We start from the raw sequence: 13,237 nt of genomic DNA on the forward strand, positions 1-13,237 counted from the left end.
CTAAGTGAAAACAAGTAGGAAATAAAAACACGTGTTACATGGTTATAATTCATAAAACAGGGGGGCCAGCCCTGTGGCCGAGCGGCTAAGTTCACGCGCTCCACTTTGGCGGCCGGGGGCTCACCAGTTCGGATTCTGGGCACTGACATGGCACCGCTCATCAGGCCACACTCAGGCGGCGTCCCACATAGAAGAAGTAGAAGGACCCAGAACTAGAATACACAACTATGCACTGCGGCTTTGGAGAGGGGGAAAAAAAAGGGGAAGATTTGCAACAGATGTTAGCTCAGGGCCAATCTTCCTCACACACACACACACAAATTCATAAAACAATATACACACAGAATCAAGACAGGAAGAAAACAGCAAATGCTAAAATATCTGCATAAACTGTGGTTGTCTTTGAAGGAAAGGTAACATCAGTATCTCTTTCAGCAGTTTTCTCTTCTCCAATTTTTCTTTAATACAGATACACTCATTTTACAGTTAAAAGAAAATAAATTTTATACTTTTTAACCATTTCCCTCATAACATAAACTACTCAAGAAGAGGGCAAGAGGAAAGGCTGCTGTGACATGATCAGTTTGCCAGGTTTAGGTTCAAGGTTAGCTTACTCGGCTAAGCTATACGTCCAAAACTTAACCTCAGGATCAAGAAAAGCAAGCCTCTCAAATAAATCACTAAAAAGTAAATTTCTTGTGACACTACTACAAGTATGGGAGTAGCACATACTCCCACAAGGACGGCCGAAAAGAAAGGAGATAGACTATACCAAGTGTCGGTGAGGATGTGGAGCAACCAGAACTCTCCTGCTGGGGAAGCACAAATTAGCGCTAACAGGTTTGAAAACGATCCATTTCTCCTAAAGCTAAACAGGAATATACCCCCAGGGCCCAGGAAAGTCACACAGTACACGCACTAAAAGACATGTTCAGGAATGTTCACAGCAGCTGTCTTCAGGGGAGCCACAGCTGGAAACAGCCCAAACGTCCATCAGGAGAAGGCAGCAGAGAGAGACCACAATGTGTTCATACAATGCTACTTGTGGCACGAGGGACACAGAAACTACAATACACACGCAACGTGGTCCAATCTTACAAAGGGAACACAGAGCAAGAAAAGCCAGGCACAAGTGAGCACACGGGGCATGCCTGCATTTGTGCAAAAACTGGCAAAACCAATCTCCACTGTTGGAAGTCGGATGTAGGTGAAGGTGGGGGAGCATGAGAGGGCTTCAGAGGTAAGAGCCTGTTTCTCTGTCTGCTGCCGGTCACGAGTGTGGTCACTTGATGAAAATTCACTGAGCTGTGCATTTGCGATTTGTGCACTTTTCTCTGTGTGGATGTGTAATTATGTTGGGTATACAGGCATAATTTTTTCCATCAGTTTATTCAGGGAGAAAAATCCCTGCCAGGTGGGACAAGTGGGCTTATCGGTGTGCTACCTGGTCCTTTGATTTATCTGGACACAGTGTGTCTTTCCTTGTATGAGCGCCTCTAATTGCCATTAATCTAAGGAGAAGAAAGACAAGGAGAGAGGATGGGGTGGAGGAGTTCTCCAGTTTTAAAGTTTATTTGGACTTTTATGGGGACTGATTGTATAAAAGCTAAAAAGTATTCACATTCAAATGATTTTCATTCACAGGGTGAGCATGGGCATTTTAGAAAGAGATGCTCCACACGTTTCCCCCATTAGCATGAACATCTCTCATACAGAGACGATGAAGAAAGACAATAAGAATCAAAATGTAAACTAACCCTGAAAACAGATACTATACTTCTGAACAATTTACAGTTATTGGGACAATTTCAAGTTGCTAGAATTTTCTTGTCACATCATTTCTGCTATCAGCCTTCACCAGGAACAACAAAGTACACACCTACTTACCTCCAAATCACTGAAGCCTCGCAAACCCCCAGTTCCTTTCCCCTCAAGAAAAACCAACTGCTCCAAACAGATATCATAGAAAAAGTCAAACAGGAGAGGACATCGAGACAGGGTGCGAAACGCAATTTGCTGCATAAGCTCAAATTAAAATGAGTCTTCCAAAAAACTGAAATGAGTCTTCATCATTGTAAACCAAAACCTCTCCTCAGTTTGTCATCTGTAAAGTAGGGCTGCCTGGAGGATTAAATGGGATGATCCCCATAAAACTCTCAGACTAGCGCTCAGCACCTAATAAGTACCGAATCAGGGTATTATAATAGCAACTATTATAATCCTCATCAAATTAATGTAGCACAATCCCCATGACAAGAAATAACAACCAACCAACCATTCTAAGTACCACCTGGAAATGTGACTACTCTAAACTCCTTAAGCAAAAAGAAACGTCTGGAGACAATGCCCCCCACCACCACGCCCACCAGCACACAGTGCTTTTAGGTCACTCCTGAGGGGCAGGGTTGTTCTGCTCTGGTCCACATGACTTTGCAACATGCTTATTGTGAGCTCTGGAGACTGGACTGTCCAAAGAAAGCTGCTAAAGAACTCATCATCCCTTTAAAATAAAGGTTGGTGAATAACACTGAGATACCACACCTGCCAAAACAGCCATGAAGGAAGTGCTTTCTGTATGAGATCGCCACGGCTGCTACGATAAAATGCCACAGACCGGGGGGCTTAAACACAGACACTTATTTTCCCACAGTTCTGCAGGCTGGGAGCCCACGCCCAAGGTGTCGGCAGGGTTGGCTCTTCCTGAGACCTCTCCCCGCGGTCAGGTGGTCCCCTCTCACGCTGTCCCCACATGGCCTCTCAGCCTGGAGTCTCTGCGGGTCCCAGCCGCCTCTTCTCATAAGGACACCAGTCAGACTGGACCAGGGCCCACCCTGAGGGCCTCATTTAACTCAATCCCCTCTCCAAACACAATCCTGTTAGAGCTTCAACACGTGAACGTGGGGAGAGGTGGACATCAGCCTGTAACACCTCCCAGCGCCCCCTCCCCCAGAGCAAGGCTTCCTAGTGACTCAGTCAGAAAGCTGAACTCACAGTTAAGAATGTAGTCAAACAGGAATTTCTCACCCAAGAGGTTTTTCTTCTTTTTTTTTTTTACAGACATAATGAGTCATCTTAAAAGGACAACAAGGGCTGTGCCCACTCACAGTGCATATTCATTCCACTAGTCCAGTGGTTCCTAACAGGAGCAATTTTGCCCACTTCTCCCTCCCCACAGGGGACACTTGGCAATGTCTAGAGACACTTCTGGTTGTCACCACTCCTGGCATCTAGTGGGGGTGGCCAGGGATGCTGCCTCACATCCACAGTGCAGAGGACAGCCCCACAACAGCGACTTAGTGAACCCCAAATGCCAACAGCACCAAGGCTGAGAACCGCCGAGTGGACCCCAGCCAAGCCTGACGTCGCCTGTGTCACGGCAGATGGTCCTGCGGAGGGGGATCCTGCCAGGCCCTGTTCTACGGAGCGGGCACTGCTCACACCTCAGGCTGCTTCCTCCTCCCAGGGGGCAGCCAACTCGCTCTTGGCCGGCATTCGGCAAATGCCACAGGGACCTCCGTGGGAAGGGGCGGGAGCATCCACCTGCCTGTCCGCGTCCCACAAGCAGCCCGTCTTCCCACCGTCCTCCCCCACAACCCCCTCAACTGTGCAGACAACGATAAAAGCAACATTAAAAGCCCCAATCAGGTGGTGAGCACGACGCAGTCTATACAGAAACAGATAAACAATAATGTACACCTGAAATTACACCATGCTATAAACCATTATGACCTCAACAAAGTAACTGGAAAAAAAAATCCCCCATCAACCTGCTAATCTAACCACTGTTTAAAAATCATGTTTTTCATGGATAACTTGACAAAATAAAAATTGTTTTTAATCTATCAGCACAACCGGATTATCCTTTTTTTTTCCCCCTTGTAGCAATAAGACTGTATTTTCCGACTGCCAGCACCATTTCATCGTAGGCCATCGCTTCCTAAATGTCACACAGGACTCGGGGCCCAGCTACAAAGCTTGTGACCCATTACCGACTCCACGCCTTTAAGTTGATTCTTTCACTTAAATGTATTCTAAAAGGAAAACTTCTTGTCACTATGGCAGAGAGTAAGTATCACCTGCATAAACAGAGAACCCATAAACATAACTGCTAACCTTTCAATGTCTGCCTGGGAGCGAGCTAAAGCGATTTCTGGCGACATTTCCCACAGGCCAGCCTCCGAATACCCGTCCCAATCTTTCAGAGCCACACAAAGAAAACAGACGCTCGCTTAAGAAATCAGCGCCATTCTAACTCTCTAGGAAGAAGTCGCTGATAGAAACATTACAACTAGTCTTTTTCTTTCTAAATTAAAACCAGTGTCCCCTCGCTGTCCTGAGTGAAGCTGGAGGTACTTCATGTCCGTTCCCAAAGGTGGCCATAAAATACGGCCGGCCCTAATTAATTACTTTTATTATCTGCAGCTCAGTAAAGATATGAAAAGGATGTTCTGTTCTGAGACGTAACAGTGAAAAGTCCAAAGATGGATCGATTGTTCAATGCCTTGCTTCCTCCATCCGATTTGTGGCATGTGTGGCTGGCCGAGGACAAATGGCCGCCCTCTTTCCTTGGGGACCGGCACACAGGGTCCCTTCCCTGGCCTTCCTCAGGGAAGCCCCGGCAAGCACGGCTTCTGTACCCACACTCCACCCTTCGGAGTCCCTACCTGGGCTTGTAAGTGCACATCCCCTCGTGTCACTGCCTGTCACTGGCGCAGGCTGGGAGCACCTGGCCTGGTCTGGGTCAGCGCAGGGCCGGGCTCCCAGCAGGGAGCCGTAACAGGAAGGGGACGGCAGCAGTGCAGCGGGGCTGGCCGCAGAGCTCGCAGCGCACTTCCCGATGGGCGGCTGCCAAGCTTTGTTCTGACTGTTCTCATCCAAGCGAGCAAAGAGCTGTTTCTGGGACTCTCTGCTCCGCCACGGAGAAGGGCAGGGCTGGGGTCTCTGGATTTCACCAACCAGCACAATCCGCCCCCTCCTCCCCCTAAACACACCCCTACACACTGTACACCAAATACCACCTGCATTGTGTCAACGGAAAGACACTGAAAACACACAGACCCCGACGGAAAGTCGAACCTCATGATCCGTGATTTCAGTATCTGCGAATTCACCTGCGATCTAAAGTTTGTAACCTCAAAATCAATACCCCCAGCACTCTCACGGGTCATTCATGGACATGCTCAGAGCGGCAAAAAGTCCGAGGCACCCACAGCCCTTCCCAGCCGAGGAGGACGCGGTGGACGCCCTGCCGTCTCGCTTCAGTTCTCACACTGTACACAAGCATCCTTTTCATGGTCTATTTGGTGCCACGTTTTTCTCATTTTCGTGTTTTGTTAGCAATTCCATTGTTTAAAATGGCCCCCAGCACAGTGCTCACATGCTGTCTACTGTCCGCAAGAGCAAGGCTGTGAGGTGCCTTATAAAGAAAACACATGTCAGATAAGCTTTCGGGCAGGAGCTGTAGGGCTGTGTGACCAGGAGTTCAATGTTAATGAATCGACCATATATACCTTAAATAAGGTGTCTTCCAACAGAAATATACCTAAAACCAGCTTCTGCACTATCAGGTGACAAAAATGTGACCCGCAGAGTCACGGGAAGCTGACACTGCATCTGCCCGAGGAGCGACGACGGTTCACTGCTGGTGGGGACGTGACAGAACATAACTACTGCGACTGGGAACCCGCTGTGCTATGTCCTGTCTCCAACACGTCCACAGAGAAAGGGCATGTTAACAGCACAAATTAGAAACGGCAGCTGCAATAAAAAGTTCTCCGACCTTTCAACTGAATAAACGTATCTGTAGGAAGCACTCCCAACGTTGGCATTGTTTTTCCTGCTTCACGTAAACGGTGAAATCCACATCATTGATGGACCCGCGTCCCTGCAGGGCGCGGAGGGGCCTGCCAACCCACTGCAGCCCTGTCTCTGCAGACGGGGTGACCCGAAGGCTGAGGGGGCTCTGCAGATCTCAGTCCTCTGTGGCCATTTTCTGGCCAGTTCTTACTCAACTAGACCCTCTACGAATTTCTAGAAAGAGGAGGTGTTACCCAGTACAAGAGCCCACCTGCGGCTCGGCCCTGTGCTCTGGACCGTGAGAAGAACAACTTCTGGGATCCTCCGAGGGCACACATGCTGCTCAGCATGCCTTATGCCCGACCCCACAGGTGCTCTTCCTACGTCCCCATTTTACAGAAGCGGAAACCGAGGCATAGAAGCGAAAAGATAGTGGCCGGAGTTGTACAAGCAGGAAAACTGGTACACTAACCCAAGCCTGTGTGACTCGGGAATCCAAACTCTTAAGCACAGAGCAACAAAGCCAGCTTTCCGCCCTGGCTATTTAAAATTGCAGTCTACGACATTCTTATGTTTATTCTTACAGCAGTTTTCAAAATGCAATACACCTTAAACAACGGCCACTCCAAATTCTCTATCCTGCAGTCACTTGCCAAAAAAATAACTTATTGTCACTGGAGGGAAAAACAAACAAATGGAGACAAACTGCACCGAGGGGCCAAGCTGGTCAAACACCATCCAGCTCCCAGCCCCCCCCCACTCCGAGAAGCCCTCCCCAGCCCGGGTCTGGAGTCGGACTCACCGGAGTTCTAATTCGTTTCTGCCACTCATTCTTGGCCTCTCTTAATTAACCCTTCTGAGCCTCAGCTTCCTTATCAAGAAGACAAGGATAAAAATTACCAACATGAAAGGGCTGTGGAGTAGCAGGAGGGAGAAAACACCAGTTCAGAGACCAAACACTGCAGATCCAAGATAAATATTAGTCCTCCTCCTCAGTGGTCAGGGAGCGAGGCAACAGGTCAATTTAGGGGCCAACCCTGTGGCACAGTGGTTAAGTCTGCACGCTCTGCTTCAGCAGCCCAGGGTTCACAGGTTCAGATCCCGGGCATGGACCTACACACTGCTCATCAGGCCATGCTGTAGCAGCATCCCTCTACAAAATAGAGGAAGGTGGGCACGGTTGTTAGCTCAGGGACAATCTTCCTCAGCAAAAAAAAAAAAGAAGGTCAATTTAAATTCTGCACCCTGAAGCCTGAGCCTTGAGATGCTGGGTTCCTTCTAGAGGTTCCAGGGGAGAATCTGTTTCCTGGCCTTTTCCAGGTTCCAGACACTGCCTGCATGCCTCTATCTGTGGCCCCTTCTCCATCTTCAAGCATCTTCCAGTCTCTCTCTAGCTCTGAGACTTACGCCTCTGCCCCCTCTCTCATGGATGCTTGTGATTACACCGGGCCACCTGGATAATCCAGGACAGTCTCCCCACCTCCAAGTCACTAACTTAATCACATCTGCAAAGTCTCCTTTGCCAAGTAAGGTGACACATTCACAGGTCCAGAGATTAGAATGTGGACATCTTTGGGGATCATTATTCTGCCCACCACACCTTACATGCTGTAACCTCTGGAATGATCCAGATTTCATATTATTTGATTCTTTTCCATTAGATGTTTGACTTCTTGCCTCTTCATTAGTATAGCTTATAAGACTTTTCATATATTTATTAACCCATCAAAAGAAGTCTTCACTAGAATATGTGTCTTGTATTTAAAGATGAAAATTAAGTCATCTCAGAAGCCCAAATACCACCTAAGCTGATGCCCCTCAGCAGAGGGAAAGAGACAGAGGCAGAGAGAGGGGACCCAGGATGTCTTCTCTTTGCCTGTGGCTCCCATCTCCTGACACTCACACCTCAAATTCCTCAGGCAGCCCCGCTCTCGAATCATGCGGTTAAGACATAAGACTTGATTCCACGGACCAGTGAAGATCTCTGAGCCAGGGAGCCACAGAAGCAAAAGCTTAGTAAGCAGTCACTTGAGAATGTCCCACAGACCTCTGCCTGGACCATCCAGAAAAGGTTATCGTCTCCTCGTCCCCAGGGCAGAGGCTTCCTCTCCTTCTTTTATAAACTGGGTCAGCTTCAGGCATTTTTTCTCCCAGCAAGGATTTACTGGGCACCTACTCTGTGCCAGGCTCTGTGTGATGGTGCTTAAGTTGTCACCAGCCAGGGCACCATGGTGTTCCCAGCTAAACGATCACACAAGCACGTCAAAATGCAACTGTGCAAGAAAGAAGAGGAGCAGGTGCTCTGAGAGGCTCCAAGAGTGGAATCTGATCTCTAGTCAGGAACACCAGGGAAGGACTCCCTGAGGACATCAGACCCCAGTAAGGCTTAATGGAAGAATGAGCTTTGACTAAATGAAGAGGGAAGAGACGGACGTTCCAGGCAGAGAACAGCATGTGCAAAGGTCCTGCACGTCAAGAGGGAGCCCAGGAGAAGACAGTGAGTACAAGCCATGTGGCTGGACAAGGAAGGGGCCAGAGTGTGTTAAGACGAGAATGGCAGGAGGCGGGAGCCACAGCAGTGCTGTCCAACAGCAGCCACTGGCCACATTATCAGGCACTAAAACGTGGCTACTGCCACTAAGGGAGTGAATGTTTAATTTTACTTAATTATTTTAAATCTGAATTTAAATAGCCATGTGAGGCTAGTAACTACCACTCTGGACAGCACCGGGACAGAGCACTGCAGGGCCTCACAGAGATGGCTCGCTAGAGGTCTCTGAGCAGAACATTTCAATGATTAGAACATTCGGTCACGTCTGTGCTGGCTGCAAGGTGGAGCCCTCACTGGATGGTCAACAGCATGGACGCAGGGAGACAAGTGATGACAACCATGATGACGACTGCGGTGGAGACAATGCTAAAGAAGCGGAGAGATTCCAGAGTGACTCACGGGGCAAACGGGGGAGGTTGGTAAAGGGTTAGCAAGGGAAGATGCGGGCAAAGGCAGCATCCAGAACAATGCCTGGGTTTCAACATTCAGCCACTGAAGAGATGCCACACCCATTCTCTGAACTTGGGGACGCCGGAGGAAGGATGTCCAGACTTGCGGTGGGAGCAAGATCAAGAGTCAGGAGTCAGAAGGAGGACACAAGAACTCGGCTCCCTGAGTAACATGGCCATTAAGCCACGGGTATGGGTGAGCTGAACACAGACTTCCAAGGGGAAGGAGGTACAGGACCAAATCTTGATGGTCAGATGGACAACGATGAGGCAGGAGAGCTCGCAACACCGCCGTGGAAGGCACAGCAAAGTCCGACAAACTGTCGCAAAAACCCAAGGCGGACAAGAGAAATGAAAACATATGTCCAAAAAAGTCCTGAATCTTCTTGGCAGTGTTATTTATAATAGCCAAAACAACTGGAAACATTCCAAATGTCCATTTTGATGAATAGATAAAATGTGGTCTATCCATACAATGCAATTCTATTAAGCAACGAAAAGGAACTTCAAAACCATCATGCTCAGTGAAAAAAGGCACACACAAACACAACATATTGTATGACTCCATTGATATGAAATTTCCAGAAAGGGAAAACCTGTGGAAACGAAAAGCACATCAGTGGTTGCCTGGGATTAACCGCAAAAGGGTAAAAGGGAAATTTTGGGGGTAATGGAAATGTTTGGAAGCTGAATTGTGGTGATGGTTGCCCAAACTCTACAAATTTACTTTTTAAAAAGTCAATCAGGGCCAGCCTGGTGGCACAGTGGTTAAGTGCACACGTTCCGCTTCTGGGCGGCCGGGGGTTCGCCGGTTCGGATCCAAGGTGCGGACATGGCACCGCCTGGCAAGCCATGCTGTGGCAGGCATCCCACATATAAAGTAGAGGAAGATGGGCATGGATGTTAGCTCAGGGCCAGTCTTCCTCAGCAAAAAGAGGAGGATTGCAGGCAGATGTTAGCTCAGGGCTAATCTTCCTCAAAAAAAATAAATAATTAATTAATTAAATAATTTTAAAAAAAAAACGAGGTGGAGTATGTACCTAAATACTCAGCTCTTTCTCAACTCAGTTCATATCCAAAACTTCCTAGTCCAAACACATCAGAAAGCAAAGCATCCTTGTCTATTATGGCCACAAAACTCAGAATTATTATTAAGAGAAGGCGAAGTCTCAGTCCAGCCAGAGCCACAGCTCCCAGCCTTTCTACGGTATCACACCGGGGCCTCTACATACGCAGATGGACTAATTTATGTACTTAATTATTTTCCTGGATTTGATCAGGAGACAGTAATGAAGTTTTTAATATTTTTAAACTTCCCACCATCAAAGGCCCCCTCCTCTCAAAGGAGCATTGTGGAGACCCGCCAATAGCAAACGTCATGCAAAGACCTAATTGTCACTATTAGCTCCAGTAAATACCTAAGGTGGACTGAGCGCTCAGTGTTCTAAACTTCACATGGATTAAGTCTCCAAACAATTCTATGAGGGATATATGATCAGTGTTATTCCCATTTTAAAGATGAAAAACTGAGACCCAGAGATGTGAAGTTATTTTCCCCAGATCACACAGCTAGTAAGTGGTGGAGCCTGGGCTTCAACCCAGCTCCTTAACTCCCGAACCCACACTCCTAACAGCCAACCTCTGCTGTTCACCAAGAAGGGAGCCCCGTTCAGCCAGAGACAAAGCACATGACATCAGAAAATGGTTTCCAGCAACATGGGGGAAATGCCTGTTTCCTAACAATCCACTGCAATAGTTTTCTCAACATGGGATGTAGTAACTTTCTCAAGAGAGAAGAGAGCGATGGGGCTAACGGGATTCCTCCAGCAGACAGGTCGCCTGTCTCAGCACCATATGCTGAGTGACCCCAGTGTTAATTACACTCTGTCTTCTGGGACTCAAGGCACCTATGTTTTTGGTTGCTTAACCACAAAACCCCCCAAGCATCTTACAGCTTTGAGCCCTTAGATGAAATGAGTAGACCGGGTTCAAATCCACCCCCTCACACTGACTGTCTCGATGAATCCTCGAACAAACTATTTAACACCACTGAATCTTAGCTTCTTGTCTGTAAAATGGGAAAATTACTCCCAAAACTCACACAGTCGTTATGAAGGTTAAAACGGGGCCATTTATCTCAAGCACCCAGCAGAGAGCCAGACCCAACACAGGCTCGTTTCTTCTTCCTGTAACTCACTCCATCCCCGTTCCATTTCAAGAAATCTCTCCATCTCTCCGTGCTTCCAAAAGTGTTTCCATACACAAGATTCCCACCTTGACGTGGCTCCTCCTAAAAATTAAACTAAATACAAGAACACAGACGGAAACGCCTGGCACTCCAGATACGTGATTTGAATCTGAGTCCAGTAAGTAAGTTAGTTACAAAGTGGCAAATTCTAAGAGGGCTATGATCCTCCATTCCACCACCAAACAGACATTTTTTTAAATTGTCTGCACCACTCCCTCTGGACCCCCCATATTAACAGTGCATACTTCTATCATGGTAATTAGCACTTTTAAACAATTATTAGCAATTTTCTCTCATGCACTGAATCAGAGCTTCTCAACTATGACTGCACATTAAAATCAACTGGGAAGCTTCGAAAAAATAAAATAGATACCCAGGTCCCAACCCCAGATTCTTATTTCAAAGGTCTAAAATGAGGTACGGATGTCGTGTAGAAGCTCCCCAGGCGATGCCAATGCACCACCAAGGCCAGGACGCCACACCTTCGCGCAGAGCTTCTGTGAGGCATCTTTGCATTCCCATCGCCCGGCACAGCCTCGGCATGCACTGGGGATCTCCTGATGGTTTATGGCACGCATTAATAATTAGAGTACTTTGGAGTCCACTGACTCCATTAATTCATTACAGTATTTACGGAGGGTGTATATTACAGGCAAGCACTATTCCAGGCACAGGGTGCAGAACCTGTCATTCTCCAGCCTTGAGCAATCAGGATTAAAAACACACAACAACACTGAAGGAAGGCGTGGAGGACTGTCTGTCTTGGGGTCAGAGATCCTGAGTCCAGTCTCCATTTTGCAGCATCTCGCCAGCAGTCCTCAACCTCGCTGAGCTGGTTTCCTCCTCTGTTATTACATCAGTGGGGCCTCCTCACCGGAAGATTCAAGGAAGACAGGGACAAAGACCCCACAAAATGGCAGCTGGCATCCTTCCTTCTTTTTGAATTCCACGGACACCTGATGAAGCCACCCCAGGGACTGACCTTCCCCACCCCCTGCACCAAGCACCTGACGCCGCAATAAGCTGCGGCCACAGGGAAGTGCCCAGAGGGGACAGGACACTAAAGGGTAGGGCGGGTCCGAGGACGCAGCCCCGCCCAGCTGCGTGCTCAGCCTTCAGGAGACTCCAGCCTCACCGGGGCAGCCTAGGAAAATGCACATCTCTAGGTCCCACCTGCCAAGAACGTTGATTGGCGGGTCTGGGCGGGGCCAGGGAATCTGCATTTTAACCAGCTCCCCTCAACCTTGACCCCCAGATAAGTCTGTTGCGGGCGATGCGACAGCCCCTCAAAACCTCAACAGGTCACTGTCATCCTCCGAACAGGAAGAGGGCAGGGTGCAAAACAGCAGCTTGTCCTCTCTCCAAGAGAGGGAAAACCCACGCCTAGGCTGCCCTGGGGTCTGCCGCTGCGGGAAGGGCACAGCAGGTGGCAACCTCCGCCCCTGTCAGGGGCCTCCTACCCTCAGATTGTAGGGGCGGGAGAGGTTACCCATCGACCGGTAGGGGCCCCTCCCACCCTCCTGCGGCTGCCGCTTCGGGCCCACCCAGGCCCTGGGGGGGAAGCGGCCGACCTGGGGCCGGGGCCCGGCGGCGCTGCTGGGGACCCCGCGGCGGGTCTGCGGAGGAGGCCGTGCCTCCCCCACCAAAAAGCTGAGCATATCCGGGCTCCCGAGGACTGTCCCACGCGCAGATTGTGATTCTGACCAAATCGTAATCACAACGACAAGCAGTCAGCAGGAAACAATAAAACGGTGAAAAGGCAGGGCCGATTCCGATTCCGCGCGCGTGTAAACAGCGCCGGGGCGGGCCCGGCTTCTCGGGGTTTCTAAAGGGAGGTGGGCAGGGGTGCGAGACAGCCCAAAAGGGACGCGAGCGCGCGGGGGGCCCGGCCCGGGGCCGGCGCTGGAGGAACCCGCCCCCCACCCGCCTCCCCGGCCCGGCCGCGGGCTCATGGCGCCGGGCGCGGCGCGCGGCCAACCTGTCAGGCCCGGCCAGGCCGCCCGAGCGCGGACAAAGGAGGCCGGCCGGCCCGCTCACCCGGCGCGGGGCCTGCTGTCCATCCGCTTCTTCTGGCGCACCGGCTGCAGCGGGATGTTGTCCGTCATGTCGCCCGCGCCGCCCGCCTTGCCCGCCGCGCCCCCCGCGCCCGCGCTCGGGCGGCCTGGCCGGGCCTGACAGGTTGGCCGCGCGCCG

The 13,237-nt window shown here is 49.8% G+C and overlaps 1 protein-coding gene across 2 annotated transcripts in view; it reads right to left on the reverse strand.

Annotated features, from left to right (window-relative positions):
* ATP9A (ATPase phospholipid transporting 9A (putative)) overlaps positions 1-13,200 on the reverse strand; it is a 126,145-nt gene extending 112,945 nt beyond the window's left edge. Inside the window, exon 1 of one of the 2 annotated variants that reach the window (XM_046678932.1) lies at positions 13,082-13,200. In XM_046678932.1, the coding sequence (XP_046534888.1) occupies positions 13,082-13,149 (68 nt within the window). In that variant the 5' untranslated portion in view covers positions 13,150-13,200. Of the gene's footprint in view, positions 1-4,664; positions 4,812-13,081 lie in introns of those variants that run through there. The other variant, XM_046678933.1, reaches the window with a different exon arrangement.
* Positions 13,201-13,237: the final 37 nt, after the last annotated feature.

This window comes from Equus quagga, chromosome 12, assembly GCF_021613505.1.
Source record: "Equus quagga isolate Etosha38 chromosome 12, UCLA_HA_Equagga_1.0, whole genome shotgun sequence".
NCBI classification, from domain to species: domain Eukaryota; kingdom Metazoa; phylum Chordata; class Mammalia; order Perissodactyla; family Equidae; genus Equus; species Equus quagga.